This window comes from Mustelus asterias, chromosome 26 (assembly GCF_964213995.1).
Source record: "Mustelus asterias chromosome 26, sMusAst1.hap1.1, whole genome shotgun sequence".
NCBI classification, from domain to species: domain Eukaryota; kingdom Metazoa; phylum Chordata; class Chondrichthyes; order Carcharhiniformes; family Triakidae; genus Mustelus; species Mustelus asterias.
Window position 1 is genome coordinate 1,804,867 of NC_135826.1, and position 20,108 is coordinate 1,824,974.

Sequence of the window (20,108 nt, forward strand, 5' to 3'; positions counted from 1 at the left end):
TATCTCTAGTAGATCCACAATGCAGATCACCATGAGACTGCTGGTGTCCTCTCCCAAATGGGGATATTTAAATAGTGTCTTTAATGTCAAAGCCTCCAAAGCTCTGCAGAGGGGAAGCTGATTGAGGAGCAGTGAAAAAATTAGAAGCTAATGGTGTTTTGCAGCCTAATAAATGGGGAATTTTGAGAATAGATAAATGGGGAATTTTGAGGAGGAAGGCCCAGAGGTAAGCCCAAGATGGCTGGAGATTCTTATAACATAAGGCACAAGGGGCATAGGGGAGCCACATTAGAGCAAAGTTAAGGGACCATCTGGCATGAGACCTGGAGAAAGCCATGGAAGATTTTATAAAAGGGGTAAAAAATCTTAATTTTGTACAACGTGGAATTGAACCAATTGATATTATTGAGGACAGTCATGTGAGCATGATTGTGAATCATGTCGTGTAGGTTTTGCAGGTTTGGATGTAATTGGCATATGTGGAACAAGTTGGTTGGATTGTAGAAGAAGTTGAATCTAGAAGTAACAAATTTGTGGGGCCATTTTGTGGAGATGGACGTAAGCTGCCCGTGTGCCTTAAAAAATATGGGGCTTGAATCTCACTGAATCAAACCAGGTGCTAAGTTTGGACATCGGTTCATAGTGAGTTTCTGGGTATGGCTATAACTTTGGGAAATGTTGCTGTGTTTTTCCACAGGGGCCAATATTAAGCTGGACTTAATATTGTGCTTTTTGTTTGGAGTGGCAGGTTTGATGTGGCTGAGCAACCAAAATCAGTTACAACAGCATTGCAATGGATATGTTTAGCTGCTTTCTGCATTGTTTGGTCATGGGGAAATCCTTGAATGTGCATTTGTTGAATTTTTTCTGTTAATTGGTGCTTTTGTTTCAATAACTTGTGTTACTTTGCTTTTGTAGTTAACTGAAAATCTATTTTCCTTTGACAGAGAACGGGAGAAATGGGAAAGAAACCGCATGCGAGAGCGTGAAGAGCGGGAACTGCTCCAGCGGGAGAGGGAGCGGCTGGAAATTGAAAGGAAGCGTCTTGAGAGGGAACGCCTAGAACGGGAGAGGCTAGAACGGGAGAGAATCAGAATCGAGCAGGTAAAAGGAAGAATACCAATCGTTAAATCATTCAATCTGATGAGTTAAAAGGGGGTATATTTCAGCTACTACTTGTTCAGTCAAAGATGGAAGAACACCCATCTAGTTGTATCTTATGGCCTTTTAACCATCATGACTGACTCCTAACTGTGATGCTTTAGTGTAAGAAAAATGGAAGGATATGTAGCCCCAGTTGTCCAATTAAAAAAGAAATATGAGATTATATTTAGAATAAAATTAAACTTCCTCCTATGTTATCTGTCATATCCTAAAATGTCTGTCTTTTGCACAGGAGAGGAGGCGAGAACAAGAGCGAATTAATAGAGAGAAAGAAGAACTCCGGCGTCAGCAGGAGCAAATGCGCTATGAGCATGAACGTCGTGGTGGAATTAAAAGACCATATGATAGTGATAGGTAAATGTTTGATCTTAATGTTGCTCACTGCTCTTTGCCAATTGTTATTGAGAGTAAAACTAAAAATGGTTTTCACCTTCCTCTTCTAGACGGGACGATCAGTATTGGCCTGATCAGAAGCGTATCGCCCTTGACAGTGACAGCAGATATAGCAGTCATGGGTCAGACTTTGGCCGTCCAGAAAGGTTCAATGACTTTGATCACCGAGATAGAGGTCGGGGGTTTCCAGATATACAGGTGGACAGGTAAGTCAATTCACGGTTGACTGTGATGCATGTGGAAAGTTGGTGAATTAAGGGTGGAAGTGCACATCCTCCTTGGATTTAGAACGCTTAAAGGCATTGGTTGTTACAGGTGTTTACAGTTTGAGAATCCTACATGTGCTACTTTGGAGTTAAATTAGTGAATTTTGCAAATGCACAATTAAGAAACTATGAAACTTCAGCATTATCTTGATTGAATGATGAATAAACCTGTAAGACTGGTGCCAAGGGAAGTGGAAACTTTTTTTACACAAAGCACAAGATTTTAGTTTTATATGTTTTTAGCTTTTTGATTAAAAATTAAGGAATTCAAGAGTTAAATATTTAGGTTTATTTAGATGTTTACTTAAGCTAAAATGATTTTAGCAAATTACTGTGGATGCTGGAATTGTTGTGATTGCAATGACAGCATCTTACAAATGCTGCCAGACCTGCTGAGATTTTCCAGCGTTTTCTCTTTTGGTTTCTAAAATGATTTTAGTTGTATGCCTGCTTTTCTCCTGATTGTTAGAATCTATCCTAAAGTTACTAGTCCCAATCATTAATTGTGGGAATACTGTTGTTTATTGAAACAAACTTAAAATTAACTTTGATACAATTTCCTGGGTATACTGGACACTCCAGAAAAGTGTGGTTAGTAAGTTCATAGAATCATAGAAACCCTAGAGTGCAGAAGGAGGCCATTCGGCCCATCGAGTCTGCACCGACCACAATCCCACCCAGGCCCTACCCCCACATATTTACCCGCGAATCCCTCTAACCTACGCATCTCAGGGGCAATTTTAACCTGGCCAATCAACCTAACCCGCACATCTTTGGACTGTGGGAGGAAACCGGAGCACCCGGAGGAAACCCACGCAAACACGAGGAGAATGTGCAAACTCCACACAGACAGTGACCCGAGCCGGGAATCGAACCCAGGACCCTGGAGCTGTGAAGCAGCAGTGCTAACCACTGTGCTACCGTGCCGCCCTTACGGCTTTATCATTTTTTCAAATGCCTGCCTGACATCAGCTTTAACTGTTAATTTATAAATTAATTACACTTAAAATTTAATGGACTTTAGTGATAAGAGATGCAACGTTTTGCATTTCTTCTGGTGTATTGATTCAAGATCTGAGGTGAGACAGTAGTACACTTTCCTACTCTGCCCTAACTCCAAATTTGCAACCCCCAAATCAGCCATTCTTCTTTTTCCACCACAACCAGCTTTGCAGCTCTGCTCAAGTCGTCAGTTTATTTTAGTTAGATTTGAGCTAGAGTGACTGCCAGAGATTCTTTTTACTTTGTTTTGCGGCTGGCAGGAAGGAGAGACAATTTATCTGGTCAGGATTGTACCAGGGCCAGGTTCCAGATGTTCCAGTCACCCAATCCTTTCACTTCCATATTAAGTTGCAGATTTTACCTAGATTTTGGATTCTTTGTTTTCACTGGCCTTGATGAACTTTTCCACCAGTAAGTGTGTATTTGGTCACATTGTTGTTTAACTTGCTTCTAGGCGAGTGGATCGGTTTGACCGCAGAGATACTGGTCCACCACGTCGGGATGAAGGGCCATTTGGAGGAAGATTTGACAAGAGGCTTGAAGGATTCCATGATAGACGTGGTGGTAGTCGGGGCCGTGATATTGTTATGAAATCCGGTAGAGACCACGATAGACACCTTGATCATGGCTCCCATCGCAACCACAGTCCTCGGCGCGAATCTCCACGAAGAGGGCCACCACGTGGCAACTGGAAACCTGAGCGGATGCCAGACAGGCGTGATTCTGGGTATGGATAGAATTCCTAAAACCTGTAGAAATCTCTGAAATATTATGTTCCTATGGCTATTGGGATTTATCAGGATGGGAGAGGTGTTAAGATGACTCATGGGTCTGTTGAAATTTACGTGGATTGCCACAGCTTAATCTCTTGAGCGATAACCTGAAATTTACAACAGTTTTTTGGGGGGGGGTTACCAAGGTTAGTAATTGTAGGGTGGTAGTGGAAGGGTCTTTTTCCGGCTAGAGGCCTGTGACTAGTGGTGTTCCGCAGGGCTCTGTATTGGGACCTCTGCTGTTTGTGATTTATATAAATGATCTGGAAGAAGGTGTAACTGGGGTGATCAGTAAGTTTGCGGACAACACAAAATTGGCAGGACTTGAAGATAGTGAGGAGCATTGTCAGAAGCTACAGAAGGATATAGATAGGCTGGAAATTTGGGCAAAGAAATGGCAGATGGAGTTCAATCCTGATAAATGCGAAGTGATGCATTTTGGTAGAAATAATGTAGGGAGGAGCTATATGATAAATGGCAGAACCATAAAGGGTGTAGATACGCAGAGGGACCTGGGTGTGCAAGTCCACAGATCCTTGAAAGTGACGTCACAGGTGGAGAAGGTGGTGAAGAAGGCATATGGCATGCTTGCCTTTATAGGACGGGGCATAGAGTATAAAAGTTGGGGTCTGATGTTGCAGATGTATAGAACGTTGGTTCGGCCGCATCTGGAATACTGTGTCCAGTTCTGGTCGCTACACTACCAGAAGGACGTGGAGGCTTTGGAGAGAGTACAGAGGAGGTTTACCAGGATGTTACCTGGTATGGAGGGGCTTAGTTATGAGGAGAGATTGGGTAAACTGGGGTTGTTCTCCCTGGAAAGACGGAGGATGAGGGGAGACTTAATAGAGGTGTATAAAATTATGAAAGGCGTAGATAGGGTGAACGGTGGGAAGCTTTTCCCCAGGTCGGTGGTGATGTTCACGAGGGGTCATAGGTTCAAGGTGAAGGGGGGGGGGAGGTTTAACACAGATATCAGATGGACATATTTTACACAGAGGGTGGTGGGGGCCTGGAATGCGCTGCCAGGCAAGGTGGTGGAGGCGGACACACTGGGAACGTTTAAGACTTATCTAGACAGCCATATGAACGGAGTGGGAATGGAGGGATACAAAAGAATGGTCTAGTTTGGACCAGGGAGCGGCGCAGGCTTGGAGGGCCGAAGGGCCTGTTCCTGTGCTGTATTGTTCTTTATTCTTTGTAGCAATTGGGTGGATAATGTACCAGGTTGTATTATCTAATGAGTAGAATGAATATTGATAGGTCCATTTTTGCATATTTGAAAGGCACGGAATGTGATTGAATTAGATTCTAATGATGCGTCAGCTGAGTACGGAATACACTTTCCTAAAATAAATTGATCCTATGCCAGTCTGCGGTCTACTCAGTTTAAAAAGTTGCTATTGGATGTACATGATCATTGTAGGAATCTGTACAGGGGTATTTAAATATCTGGAAAGGTACTGAAAATTTGAGTTCCGATGTGTAATGCAAGACAGAAAACAAATTTTGGTTTTAAAACATTAAAAAGTTTACAAGAGGGACTGAGATACTTTATGCTCAAAATGTTCTCCACACTATTGTTCTTGAACTTGACAGTAGTTCAGTTAGAAAATTGACCAATCTAAATTTAGCTGGAACCCTTCAACAAACTTTTATGTTACATAATCTGGTACGGCCCAGCTGTCTACACTGGGCATGAATGAGTAAACGCTTAAAATTTTTTATCTAATATTCATAGGATAGCAGAGCAACAGACTATACAGCCCAGTCAGTCCATGCGGCTGTTTATGCTCCACTCAATCCTCCTTCCAACTTTTATCACTGAAATCCTTTATTTCCTTCTGCCTCATATGCTTGTCCACATTCCTCTTAAATCATCTGTACTATTCCTTTCAACCATTCCTTATTAGATTTCTTGGTGATTTATATTATTAATATTTCATTTGAAATGGGTTGCTGTTGGATGCTAGTCTGGTGCAACTTTTTCTTAATAGTGCCCTTTTAAACAGAACTTGAAAAGATCCTTTTGAGCATTTAAGAGAGTGGCAATCAAGTTCTCCAATCTTCTCTTAAGCTGGAAGAGGAAACCCTATCAAGGCACTCGCTGTTGTCATACTATCTAACATTTGACAAGGTCCCACGTGGCAGACTGGCCAAAAAAGTAAAAGCCCTTGGGATACAGGGTAAAGTGGCAAATTGGATCCAAAGTTGGCTTAGTATTTGAAAACAAAGAGTAATGGTTGATGGCTGTCCTTCCGAGTGGAAAGCTGTTTCAAGTGGAGTTCACACAGTAGGAAGTTTAACAACACCAGGTTAAAGTCCAACAGGTTTATTTGGTAGCAAAAGCCACAAGCTTTCGGAGCCTTAAGCTCCTTCAGGTGAGTGGTGACATGAACCCAATATCCCAGTTGAGGCCATCCTCATGTGTGCGGAACTTGGCTATCAGTTTCTGCTCAGCGACTCTGTGCCGTCGTGTGTCGTGAAGGCCACCTTGGAGAACGCTTACCCGAATATCAGAGGCCGAATGCCCGTGACTGCTGAAGTGCTCCCCAACAGGAAGAGAACAGTCTTGCCTGGTGATTGTCGAGCGGTGTTCATTCATCCGTTGTCGCAGCGTCTGCATGGTTTCCCCAATGTACCAAGCCTCGGGACATCCTTTCCTGCAGCGTATCAGGTAGACAACGTTGGCCGAGGCACTTCTTGCCTTCAAACAACCACACAACCTCAAACTGACCATTGTCCGCAGCAAACTACTCAGCCTTCAGGAGGACAGTGACCACGACACCCCACAACCCTGCCACAGCAATGTCTGCAAGATGTGCCGGATCATCGACACGGATGCCATCATATCACGTGAGAACGCCATCCACCAGGTACACGGTACATACTCTTGCAACTCAGCCAACGTTGTCTACCTGATACGCTGCAAGAAAGGATGTCCCGAGGCATGGTACATTGGGGAAACCATGCAGACGCTGCGACAACGGATGAATGAACACCGCTCGACAATCACCAGGCAAGACTGTTCTCTTCCTGTTGGGGGGCACTTCAGCGGTCACGGGCATTCGGCCTCTGATATTTGGGTAAGCGTTCTCCAAGGTGGCCTTCACGACACACGACGGCGCAGAGTCGCTGAGGGGATCATGTCACACTATCTGTAATCCCCACAGCTTGCCTGGACTTGCAGAGTCTCACTGGCTGTCCTGTCTGGAGACAATACACATCTCTTTAACCTGTCTTAATGCTCTCTCCACTCACATTGTACCTTTAAGAGTTGATTAGCTGTAAGTATTCGCATTCCAACCATTGTTCTGTAAATTGAGTTTGTCTTTATATGCCCTGTTTGTGAACAGAATTCCCACTCACCTGAAGAAGGAGCTTAAGGCTCCGAAAGCTTGTGGCTTTTGCTACCAAATAAACCTGTTGGACTTTAACCTGGTGTTGTTAAACTTACTGTGTTTACCCCAGTCCAACGCTGGCATCTCCACATCAAGTGGAGTTCCACGGGGCTCAGCGTGGGGACCCCTGCTGTTTGTTTTATATAATTAACAATTTGGACTTGAACGTGGAGAGCACGATTGAGAAGTTTGCAGACAACACAAAAATTGGCCATCTAGTGGATAGTGTAGCGGATAGCTGTAAACTCCAAAATGATATAGATGGGTTGGTGGAGTGTGTAGGAAAGTGGCAGGTGGAGTTTAACTCTGATAAGTGTGAGGTAATGCATTTAGGGAGGTCAAACAGTAAAAGTGAATACATAATAGATGGGAATATACTGAGGGTGTCGATGAAGTGAGACCTTGGCATGCAAGTGCACAGATCCATAAAGGTAGTAGTACAGGTAGATCATGTTGTAAAGAAGGCATATTGGGATGCTGTCTTTCATTGGCAGAGTTATAGAGTACAAAATTAGGGATATAATGATGAAACTGTATAAGACACTGGTGAGGCCACAACTGGATTTTGTGTGCATTTCTGGACAGGAAGGATGTGATCGCACTGGAGAGTGTGCAGAGATTTACTAGAATGCTGTCAGGGCTGGAGAATTGTAACTATGTGGAGAGGTTGGGTTGTTTTCCTTGGAACAGAGAGAGCTGAGGGGTGACATGATTGAGATATACAAAATTGTGAGGGTTAGAGAGACAGTAGACAGGAGAAACCTGTTTCCCTCGGCAGAGTGTTCAAAAACCAGGGGTCATAGATTCAAGCTAAGTGGCAGAAGGGTTAGAGGCGAACATGAGGAAAAATATTGTACGCAGAGGATGGTAGGTGTCTGGAATTCGCTGCCTAAATTGGTGGTACTTTCAAAAGTACCTGGTTCTGCATCTTAAGTGCTGTGGGCTGCAGGGTTATGGGCCATGTGGAGGAAGATGGGATTAGAAAGGGCATCTGGGTGTCTTTGGGCCATCATGGACAAGATGGGTAAATGGCTTCCTGTGCTGTATTATTTCTATGGTTATAACAGTTAAATGTCACAATAGTTGAATGAAGTATCTAAATAGTATTTTGGGAATAGATTTGCTTTTGTTTCTTGTCTGAAAGCTTGTATTCATTTGGTTTTGCTGTGTTCCTTTCTTTCACAGTTCTCGAGGCATGATTGGTGACAGAGATGGACAGGTAACATATTTCATTGCATAAATTTATTAATTACGTACGTGAATTTGGGATTGTCACTTTCAGATCTTAAACCAGGATTGTTACATCTTTTCTGGCAATATGACCTTGATACGTACCTCAGAAGGATGTTTGGAGGATATCAGTTACAGAGAAGGAAATCTGTTACTGAGTATGCAAGGGTGGAAAGGCCAGAACTATGTTGAAGGCATCGCTTTGCTAAAGTCCCTTAGACTCAGGCCTACTGTAATTAATAGGCACATGGCATTAAACATGAATTGAACGTTCTTCTTGCAATCCTGCCCTTTGTAGGGATTTTATAACCTTGATGGCACATTGATCAAACGAGAGAAATCCCAGGCATGGTAAAGCTCCTAAAAGCAATATTTAAAGGCCAGGTTTAAGAACACAATTTTGCATGTCCAGGGCTTGATGCATCTGATGATTCAGTTAGAGGCACACAAATGAAGGTCGTCCTGTGCAGACGAATGGAGCCCTCTGCTGGAATAAGGCATGTATCTTACAAGGCTGATGAGGGTGGTAACAAACCATTTGCACATCTGTTACATTGTTCATCAATATACTCCTGAAACTTGTCCACTCGGAGTTCAAACTCAACCTTTCAGTTGTCTGACCTCTGAATGATTACACACACTGGGGAAATGTGAACATAGAGAAAAGGCTTTTTCCCCCCATCTGTCTTAACAGCACAATGAATGGCTGACTGTTTTTGTGATTCTTTTTCTTTACAGACAACTTTGACATTACAGGTAGAGTAACTCAAAACCAGCTACCCAAAAACTGGCGCGGTCTAAAAACCAGATATTTTTATTTCTTGCGCTCGGTAGTGAGTCTTGATCCCACCCAGGAAAGCTCAAAAAGGTTTGGGAGTTGTACTGGCCTGGTGACTCAACAAGTATTGATTGGCTTTGCACACCTCATGTTTATTTTTCAGTTACAACTGCCAGGTATTTTTAACATTATTTCAGTTTAATTGGTCTTTTCTCTTTTTAAATAGAATGAACTGATTTAAGGAAATGAGAGGCATAAAAGTTATTAAATCCAATGTGTGAGAAGTTAATATCAGCAGCATAGCTTAACTTAATGTGTTGCAAGCATATTATTTGGTTTGCCTGTGCCCCTGAATTCACTGAATTAAGAGGTTCCGTTATTATTCCAAAAACCAGCAGATTCTGAAATGTGTCCTGAGGTTGCTGGATTTGAGATATTCTACCTGGACTCTCATCGAAAGCTAAAGAAAAGAGCTGTGAGGAGTGATGCTAAGCACGTTGTTTGTGAAAGGAAAGATTCCTTAGTTTTGTGATATTGGGAGAGTCAGTGTCCTGAGTCTTGATTTTAATACACGTAGGATGCAAGCTGGAGGAAAAGCACAAACATATTTGTGACTTTGAAGGAGCAAGAAAGAGGATTCAGAGAACACTAATCATTCTGATATTGATAAAATTGGAGAGCTGGAAAATGAAGCTGCCAAACGTGTACTTGTCCAGGTCTCCTCATTGAGCAGTAACATGGTTAAAATCCAATGCCGGTCATATTGGTTTTGAAAATAATACATTTAAAAATTAAAGCATAAAATGAGTTATTCTATAGTTTTTTTTTGAACAAACTTAAAATATTTTTATTACGTCTTCAGCATTATCCTGATGGAAGGCATGGAGGGCCAGAACGCCACAGCCGCGATTCAGGGTCACAGCGAGAGGGTTGGGGTGGGTCTGGTGGTGGCGCCTATGGACCAGACATGAAACGAGTAGCAGACAACAGAGGAGGAATTATGCCTCGCCAATCAAGGTAAGTGTTTGATAAAACTGTAGAGACAAGTTGAGTCTAGAATTGGAGGAAAGAACGGTTGAGGTAAGGCACAAGGGTGATGAAGTTTGGAGAAGGGCATTGGTCATGGAGGTAGTTTGTGGAGGACACAATATTTTCAAATATGAGGAGCAATGTCACCAAGACTTGGTGTGATATCTAAGTGGGTATTTATGCATGCTGATGGTGTCGGAGCTTATTAATTATTTTGAATTGGGAAATGACCCAAGCTTCTACTCAACCAAGGCAATTGCACAGCTCAGTCAAGATTACTTTGTGTCTCCTTCCAAACTATTGCAATCCAGTACAATACATTAAATCATATCAAAGGATGGAGAACTTTTTGAAAAAATTCTGTTTTTGTGATGAGATATTTGGAGTGGAAGATCTTTGCCATCAAATATTCCCAGGTAAAGTATGATGAGACAATGCAAAGCTTTCTCTCTCTTCTACCCAGCTCAGCCTTAAACACAACTCGTACTCCATTAGATACGTTATCTCATGATAGCTGACGATGACCCCCAAGTGAGATTGCCTTCCATCGTTCTTAAGATCAAATTTGAAATCAATTTTTCCTTTAGTTGCTCGGTTTATTTGATTCTACATTGAACTTATAATCTAAGATCATTAACAATTAGCTAATCATTCTCAGTGATTGTCAATATCATTAATTCAGGATGAATATCTGGTGAACTAACTAAGGTAGCACTGGACCTTTGGCGTCTGTGCTTTTGTAAAATTGCTTCCATGAACTTCAAAGTATATATTCATGGTTAGAAGGCTCGGTCATATTGGAATTTGAGATTAGAAATTAAGTGAATTTCAGGTAATTTGTAATCATGACCTGAAACTAGGATCAGATGTAGGCATTAATCATATTGATGCCTTTCTCATTACAGCTGGTAGTTATAAGTTGCATGGCTGTAGATTTATAATGGGAGCTAGACCATGCTTCCTTTATAGTATTTTCCATGCTAAATCAAGTTACTGCTCCAAACCATTGTCTGGCCTGGATCCTCAATAGGCCAGTTTCACTGATGGGGGCAGCACAGCTGTTGAATTGTATGTTAGATTTTCACCAGTGGCAAAGTAAGGGCCCATTTTCTGTCCCAGGGCTGATTTGTGTATAGATAACCACCTGATAGTGGTAGATGCAGGAGGTGCCATCGAAGTTACAAGATACTTGGATATGTACTTGGAAGTGCTGTAACCTACAGGGCTATGGACCAAGAGCTGGCAGTTGGGATTAGGCTGGAAAACTTTCTTTCTATCGGCATGGACACAATATGCCTTTTCTATCTAAGAAGCTGGTCGTAAAGCCGGGCGGCACAGTAGCACAGTGGTTAGCACTGCTGCTTCACAGCTCCAGGGACCTGGGTTTGAATCCTGGCTTGGGTCACTGTCTGTGTGGAGTTTGCACATTCTCCCTGTGTCTGCGTGGGTTTCCTCCGGGTGCTCCGGTTTCCTCCCACAGTCCAAAGATGTGCGGGCTAGGTTGATTGGCCATTCTAAATTGCCCCTTAGTGTCCCGGGGTGCATAGGTTAGAGGGATTAGTGGGTAAATAAATGGGGATAGGGCCTGGGTGGGATTGTGGTTGGTGCAGACTCGATGGGCCAAATGGCTTCTTTCTGCACTGTAGGATTCTATGGATAAGGATTTCGGCAGAGGTAGGCAAATGGGCCATTCTGTTAAACCTATTCTGCTGTTAATTTAGACCGAGTAATCTGTACCTCAACTGCACTCACCCACCTTTATTTGATTTCCTTTGTTACCATTGCATAAAAAATAACTTTTATCATCCTCTGTATTGAAAAGTTCAATTTGATTCAGAACCATTTAGAAGGTTCAAGTTTCGTGTTTCCACAGACTAAATTTAAGTGATATGATGCAAGGCAAGAGGAGCCTCTTGTGTAGACCTATTGGGGAAAAAGGACAATTTCTGTGCTGTAAAATTAACCTATAGATCCCTTAGTTGCTCTAAAATCTGGATTAGAACATCATTAACTTAACACAAGGGAATGCTGACCTTTTAGTTTAACCTTGGTACCATTTTTTTTTAACAGAGGTGCGAGTAATCATTTTGATAACCAGGATATTTTGAGCTGGTGATTAGTGGGGGAGATGGTAATGGTGTGGAATCTTTGTCCAAATTTAGTGACTTTGTATTCCCCAGTGTTCACTTCATGGAAATTCTGGTTGTGTATTTGTGGGAAAGTTATAGAACTGGATATCATGTGTATTAAAGACATCCCTGTGCCCGTGGTTGATGGAACTAAAGGGCAATGTGGAACCGAGTGTGAAATGTTGGGATGTGGGAGGAGGGGTTGCTGCAGGAATTCATGTTGCTGATGTATTGGTTTACTAGGACAGATATGTGGAGCTGTGTAAGAGTAATCTACAGAAATGGTTAGCGACCAGAGAAAGTAGGGGCAAATGACAAAAAGACAGGTAATGTTTCACAGATGATGCTGGTCACGGCTGCTTTGTTTTCTGGATGGGTGCAAATCAATAGGTGAGAGGTGAACAGCAGAGACATGTTTTATGGAAACATAGGAGCAGGTGTAGACCATTCAGTCTGAGCCTGCTCTGCCATTTAATACAGTTCATGGCTGATCATCCACATCAATTCCTTCTACACTATCCCCATATGTCTTTATTTATGGTATTTAGAATAGATTTTAGCATTTTCCCTACTGATGTAAAGCTAACAGGTTTGTAGACCCATGTTTTCTCTCTCCACTATTAAATAGTGGCATGACATTTGGAGAGGAAGGAAGTGGAGCAGTACAGTAGTGCACTTTTTGACGAGGCGGCATTGGAGATGTCTAAGGAAATGGGTCCATTTAAGACATCACAGGAGCAGGGAAAGGTGACTAGTTAGGAATTTGGTGGGTGGGTGATTGAGAGCTTGATAGTCTCGTGAAGGAGATGCAGTAGCAAGGATGAAGAACTGGAGAATATATAGGGCAGGAGTTGAGGGAAAAACAGCTAATGAGTGAGTGTAACTTATGGATAGGTTAAGCTAAGTTCTTGCATAGAATAAGGGTAATTTAGTGGCCATGGGAATGGAATTGAACTATAGTCATCCCTGCACCATACATATCTCTTGGAAATATTCTTAGAAGTTAGCTCATTGACTCATTCACATTGTAAAATGTTGCTTTTGCTTGTACAGGGATGGTAGAGATTGGAACAATGATCATGGACGGAAAATGGAAAGCCACCCAGAACGCTCTTGGCAGGGTAACATGGAAGCAGCAGTGATGGGAAGAGATCCTGATCGTTGGCAAGGTAATCTTTTAGGACAGTGAAACATGTATTGAATAGTCAGTGGTCTTTTTTTTTTTAAAGATTCCAGTCTTGTGATCAATGGGCCTGGTCATTCCTAGCTGTGATCAAGATCACCATTTTATCTTTACCTGTTTCTAAATGCTTTTCTCAACACTTCAACTGTATCACCAAATAATTGCAAGGTGCAAGCTTATCATTTTAAACTTTGGCAGTTACTTTGGATAATAGAAACTATGTATTGTTTTATGAATTAATGTTACAGCAAGACTGGACCGTAGCCAGCTATGTTAACTAGTAAGTTATATATTTGGCTGGAGTCCAGCATTGCAACCTTCGTCAAGATTTTAATTTGTTCACTGGACAGTCCAGGTTTAACGTTTCAATCATCTATTTGAAATGGTTTGTTGCTTTTGAATTACAAGTTTGATCAAATCTTGATCTAAAATTAAACTTTTTGTTTTAGCAAGTTTGAGTGGTGCATGTCAATCTTCAAATATTCCCATAGTGAAGGAAACATTTAAAAAATTTATTTCTGGGAATCAAATCAAAAAGAAAATCTACTTGTCTTGCTGCTTCACCACATCTCCCCAATCTTCTGTGATACCCAGCAAATTATGTGAGAGGTCCACATTTTTTGAGAAGTAGTGATAGACAAACGTTGCTAGCCATGGCTGAATCAGTACACTTTCACTTCTGAGTCACAAGGTTCTGGGTTCAAGTCCTACTGCAGAATTTAAGCACAGAAGTTAAAGGTGTCACTCCTGTGTTGTACTGAGCAAGTGCGGCGGGGCCAGGCACATGTGCACCTTTTGGATGACAAGTTAAACTAAGGCTGTGTCTGCTGTCTCAACTGAGTGTAAAAAAATTCCATGGCAGTATTTTGAAGAACTGTTCTGGCCAATGTTTGTTCCTCAAATCAACTTCACAGACAGGTTATCTGGTCATTATCTCGTTGTTTGTGGAAGCTTGCTGAGTGCAAATTCACAACCATGTTCTCTACATTACAGAAATACTTCATTGACTGTAAAGTACTTTGAGACATCTGGTGGTTGTGAACAATGCCACAAAAAGGCAAACACTTGCTTTGTGTTTCCGAAGTCATGACATTTGGTATGAGATGCAAACATCCAGTCAGCATCCAACATATTATGGAGAAATTGGGTAGACAGATTGTGTCTGTGGGTCTGAATTGTGTGTATCGGCAAGGGCAGGTGAAATAGTGGAATTAAAGAACCGCTGTATAATTGTCTCATTGTGGGATCATTCTTTTGAGTATCCGTTTGCATGGCTATGGATTTATGGTGGGATCCATCCCATGATCTCTTCATAGTGTACTCCATGCAAAATCAAATCACTGCCCCAAACCATTGACTGGCCTGAATCCTCCATAGGCCTGCTTCACTGATGTGGGCAGCACAAAGAATAATTGGTTATTCTCAGTTTAAATATGTTAATGGTGTTCTGTATGTTGCACCTTGCATCAATGGACTGCAGGTGTTGAAATTCCTCAATTTTGATAGTTCTCATAATTTTTACTTCTAATTTCTTTCTTCTGGCTTTTTGTTGGAAGCAAATTTGAAATCTTTTAATCTATGGTAAAATTATGGCATAAAAAGCTATCAGTTTTAATTGATCTAGTGCCGAGTACATTCCCAGGGCATCCCACAGCATTTTAGAACCAGGGGACTTAATTTTGAAGTACAATCAGTCACTGATATTTAGGCAAATGTGGTAATCAGTTCCACACTGCAAGTGTTAAGAAGAATCTTTAGGAGACTGGTCTCCGTTGTGCCATGGGATTTCTTTGCACCAAATTGAGCGCACGGGCACAGTATTGGCCCTCTCTGAAAGATGATATCCCAAGCCATGCAAATCTTCCTTAGTATTGCTCTTTGTAGCTCCCTTATTCAAGCAATAGTTCTGCCAAGCTGATCCTGAAACCAAATGGCCTTAAAGTTTGGAACTGCATTAGCTTTTGCAGCTCAAATACTTTGCATTGTCATAAGTTCCAGGACACTGAATTTCACCCTTCTGTTATGTTGGGGTTGAGATGTTTTGGAGATTGTATTTTGGTTCTAATTTACTTCCATTCTCCTGTGGTGGCACAGTGGTTATTACCCTGCTGCATCACCGCACATAGGACCCAGGTTCAGTTCCAGCCTTGGGTGACTGCGGAGTTTGCATGTTCTCCCCATGTTTGCGTTCCTCCAGGTGCTCCAGTTTCCTCCCACAGTCCATAGATGTGCAGGTTAGGTGGATTGGCCGTGCTAAATTATCCTTTAGTACCGCAAGATGTGCAGGTTAGATGGATTTTCCATGGCAAATGTGTGCAGTTACGAGGATAGGGTGGGGAAAGGGCCTGGGTAAGATGTTCTGTCAGAGAGTCAGTGCAGACTAGATGGAGCCAAATAGCCTTCTGGACGATGGGGATTCTATGACTTCCCCCCCCCCCCCCCCCTCCCCGGCAATGTAAGTAATGGCAAGCAAGTGCTAGCACCAATAAGATATAAATTTAGAAATGTTTGTGCTGAATTAATGCAAGTTTTTAAATAAAATAATCAGTTATAAATGTGTTTTTTTGTGGGGAATAACCTGCTATTCTGCTCTTGTAGGAGATAGGGGCATACCTGCCCAGTCTGGACAAGGCCATTTGATGCAACGAGGAGGAATGCCTGGGTAAGAAGAGACATGCCTTGATAAGTGAAAAGCTTGTTGGCTCTGCGACTGTTGGATGCTGCTGAATCCTGCTGAGCACAAATATAATTAAACAATACTTGATCAAGAGTTCTGAGTACCCTTCCTAGAATTGTTGGCAATTTGATTTAAAGGCAGAAATCACTGGGATCTTGGTTTGGAACCAATCCAGTTTAATGAGATGGAAGTGGTCATTCTTTGCTGGTCATCAATGAGTTTTGGGCAGTTCCTGGTGTGAGCCTGCTGCACAAAACTGTCCTTAATTTGGCAGTCTTAAACCTGTGCTGAAGGGATTGTCGATGGGGCTAAGATTTATCTATAGGCATCCATTGGAGGTGAAACCGTGCTCTACGTTCTGTTATTTTGAACCTGTGCTGGAAGCAAGAAATCAAGAGCAATTCTAGAATGGACTTATAATCACCAAAAACTTGATTCATAGAACTAAAATTTGTGCTGCAGTTCCATCTTTCTAAACTTTGTTGGACCTTGTACATCAATGTTACATTACACTTTCAGATGTAGCCTGATAGATATCATTGGTAAATAAAGCTCAATTGGTTACATTTTGTGATAGTTTCTTATAAAAGATGCCTCCAGCAAGAATTTATTTATTTGTTCCCTATAAAAGTAAATGCTTTCATTCAAATAGGACTTTCTTGAACTCCTTAATCAGATACTGTCAGCACATTGTATATGTACATCCATTAATATAAGCTGTCTTTTGTCTTCAGTTCTTGGATCTTGTTCATAACGCGAACTGCATATCTGGTTTCCAAAAACTAGCTACCATTTTGAATTAGACCAAGTAAAATGCACATATTTTCATTATGGTCAAAAGGCCTGTGAAGCATTGATTAGCATAATCCTGAGAGTGATGTATGGTCTGTAAAACAGTATAAAAGGTACCTTGTATTTACAGAAAACTACTTTATATGGTATCATTTTTCTGCAGAATTATTTATTACCAATGGGACAATGATTTAAAATTAATTATATCTTATTTTTCTGTTTGGCCACTTTTCATACAAACACATTTTAAAAACAAAACAATCTTGGGTTAATTTTCCATTTGATTTATTTTTGCATATTCATATGGTTACATTTAACTTCTACTTGAATGGTTTCAACAGCTGTCTGGATGAATGGATAAAAGCTACATCCTGCAACTGAAAATGAAGTTTATTTTATAAATTAGGGTTACTTGATAAATAAATTAATTGAATGATTTGATCCTGGCTGCTTTTGTGAAAAGGTTGATTCCAATCCTTCTCCTTTTACCAGAGCAACTGAGTTCATTTGGCATTCTCGGAACAACTTATGACTGATGTAAATATGCAGAATGGAGGTCAGTATAGTCTTCATTGCTGCTGGCATTAGTGAATGAAGTCAGTGCTATTATCCATTCTCTTTTGCTCCATCTACTGAGAAACAATTGACCAGCCACTCAAGTGCATTTATTACAAAATCATCTGCATAGAAACAGTAATTAAGAGAGAATATCACATGGTCAAGGGTAATTATATTTGTGCTCGTCAAGGTTCAGTTAATTGAATTTTAAAACGGGTTTAAAGGGGATCAGTTTAGAGAAGGCATTTCTCAGAGCGGTTGGATGTGGGTTCTGTTGCCCTGATTTTGAGATCACTTGCATTCATTGATGATTTAAATACAAGGCTAGAAAGAAATGCTATCCAAATTAGAAGATACAAAAGTAGGAACATGGTAAATAATTTTGAAGACTAAAGGAAGGAAGCTGCATTGGACATTGATAAGATGATGGAATGAATTAAAGAGATCAGATGTTAAGGTACCAGAGAGGATATTACCCTATTTAAATGCCTGGTCTGGTGAAATAAAAATAGGTGAGGCCAGGAAAGTTGGGACTGCTTTTATTAGAATAGAGTGATTTAAAGAAATGTTTATGAAAGAATGAAACAACTGAAGGGTCTGGGGTGTGGATATAGGGTCAAAAGTAAGAGAAACATGAGGATGTAATTGAGTTTGTATTTGAAATACTTATAACAACTTGAGAATAAATTGGTTGAAAGAAAAAGAAATAACAGGATATAGGAGTAGGTGAGATATATTAGCATAAAGGTCCATTGCTCATATTAGAGAGAAACACACCATGAACTGGCTCATTCATTCTTTGCATGTTCCAATTCCTTACAATTCTGCTGTTGTGGCATTAATTCTTTACATGCCTGAGGCTCTGATTTCCTGTAAAGGGAACACGTTTCCCCAGAGTAATTTTATGCCATTAAAATATTTCAATTGTTAACCTGTTAATTTTATATGCAAGTGAGATCTCTGCACTTTGAAGCGTAGAACATGTTTTAATTTGATGTTTGTCTGTGTGGACCAGTCATGAGTATTATTGGTTCTGTTAAATGTATTGATTGCCTTGTCCTATCATCTGATCTGGCAATAGATGCCTGATTTTTGTTAAGGCTCATAACACTATTCTGTAGATCCACTTGTGACGTGTGCACACTAATTTTTTGGCATGTCCATCAGTACCACTGAATTGAGACAAATATCCTTTTTCCACAGGCATGGAGGATTTGTACAAGGAGGGAACCAGGGGGGTGATGGTCAACCGATGAACCGCACTGTCCAGATCATGGCAGACAGCGGTATGCAAGGATCGGGTAGCTTTGGTGACCAAGACCGAGTTCAGAGACTGTCCAGTGATCCCCGCTTCCAGCATCGCTACTAGCTCTTATTTCTATTAATTGATTTTAATGTAAAGGAAATCTTTAATAGTGGTGCGTAGTGCTAATCACAGTACCATGTTCTTGTGTATTTTTGTTTACTGCCTCTGAAACCAGAATTGTTTTGGAATTAATGATCATTTCATGGTTACTTTATTGTTAAAGTACTTGTATTGAGCCGAGACTCTGAAGGGGTCACTTCAATTTTCCATAAATAAAAAATAAAAATACATTTGGGTGACTGAACTTAATTTTAAGACTAGTGCAAATTTGGGGAGACTCCTTTGTGGTGGTGGTGACTAGCCATGATGTTTTCTAGTGTGGTTTAATGTCTGCAAGCATTTGAGCTTTGGTTATGATAGTAAAAGGACTGACTTTTGATGCACATTTCTAATCTTTTCCTTCTCTTCCATTTGGTCCCCAAATAACAAAACGCCTTGATAATTTATTTTCAAAATAATTTGGGGAGGCAGAAATATGCCTTCAGTGTGAGAAGGTGTTTTCAGCAATGGTTCTATATAGCACTGCATTTAATTACCTCTGGTGCCGTGTTTAGTTCATCATGGTATCCATAATGGTATTAGGAAACCACTGAAGGTTAACACTTAATGAGAAAAGATTACAGATGAAGACCTCTCGCCCCAAGAAATCTAATGGAAGGAAAGAATTGGAGAAAAAAATGAATCAGCAACTCTTCTCTGAAGAGCTCAAATACCCAGGAAATACTTTATTGGCAAGCAGGTTATTTTAGAACTGTATAAAACATGTTGGATTGCAGTTAGACTGTCAATTACAAGGGGGCAGTTTCAAAGGTATGGGGATGGGGAAGTTTAAGGGAGATGTGCAAGGGAAATTTGGGTACTTGAAACACTGCCAGAGGAGGTGGTGGAAGCAGGCGCATTAGCAACAAAGGCATCTGGATGGACACATGAATAGGGAGGGAATAGATACCAGTAAGGGCAGAAAGTTTTTTAGTTAGGGCATTATGATCAGCACAGGCTTGGAGGGCCAAAGGGCCTGTTCCTCTGCTGTACTTTTCTTATTCTTTATTTGCTACCAAATAAACCTGTTGGACTTTAACCTGGTGTTGAGACTTCTTACTGTGCGTACTTTTCTTTGTACAGTACGAGTCACTGGAAAAATGTGATCTCGCACAAAAGGGTGCAGAGGAGATTTATGAGGCTGCTACTCGGAATGGAGAATTTTAGATGAGAAAAAGTTGAATGAGCCAAAATTGTTTTTAGAACAGAGGAGGCTGAGAAGATTTAATTTTGATGAACAAAATTGCAGTAGGTTGGGTTTGAAGATATAACTTGAGGCAGTCAAAGAATGAAACTAAGATTTGGGTGTACCTTACTGTGGACTTGCA

General features: G+C 41.0%; 1 protein-coding gene and 2 non-coding genes across 4 annotated transcripts in view; all 3 read left to right on the forward strand.

Moving 5' to 3' along the window:
* The window catches only part of safb (scaffold attachment factor B), a 53,272-nt gene extending 33,453 nt beyond the window's left edge, over positions 1 to 19,819 (forward strand). Inside the window, exons 15-24 of one of the 2 annotated variants that reach the window (XM_078198063.1) lie at positions 948 to 1,104; positions 1,397 to 1,518; positions 1,608 to 1,763; positions 3,280 to 3,552; positions 8,185 to 8,218; positions 9,870 to 10,024; positions 13,219 to 13,334; positions 15,947 to 16,010; positions 17,310 to 17,373; positions 18,579 to 19,819. In XM_078198063.1, the coding sequence (XP_078054189.1) occupies positions 948 to 1,104; positions 1,397 to 1,518; positions 1,608 to 1,763; positions 3,280 to 3,552; positions 8,185 to 8,218; positions 9,870 to 10,024; positions 13,219 to 13,334; positions 15,947 to 16,010; positions 17,310 to 17,349 (1,117 nt within the window). In that variant the 3' untranslated portion in view covers positions 17,350 to 17,373; positions 18,579 to 19,819. The remainder of the gene's footprint in view (positions 1 to 947; positions 1,105 to 1,396; positions 1,519 to 1,607; positions 1,764 to 3,279; positions 3,553 to 8,184; positions 8,219 to 9,869; positions 10,025 to 13,218; positions 13,335 to 15,946; positions 16,011 to 17,309; positions 17,374 to 18,578) is intronic. The other variant, XM_078198062.1, reaches the window with a different exon arrangement.
* On the forward strand, positions 10,958 to 11,096 carry LOC144479774 (small nucleolar RNA SNORA42/SNORA80 family). Its single transcript, XR_013495561.1, has one exon. It is a non-coding gene; the product is annotated as a small nucleolar RNA SNORA42/SNORA80 family (small nucleolar RNA).
* Positions 14,617 to 14,755, forward strand: LOC144479818 (small nucleolar RNA SNORA42/SNORA80 family). Its single transcript, XR_013495578.1, has one exon. It is a non-coding gene; the product is annotated as a small nucleolar RNA SNORA42/SNORA80 family (small nucleolar RNA).
* Positions 19,820 to 20,108: the final 289 nt, after the last annotated feature.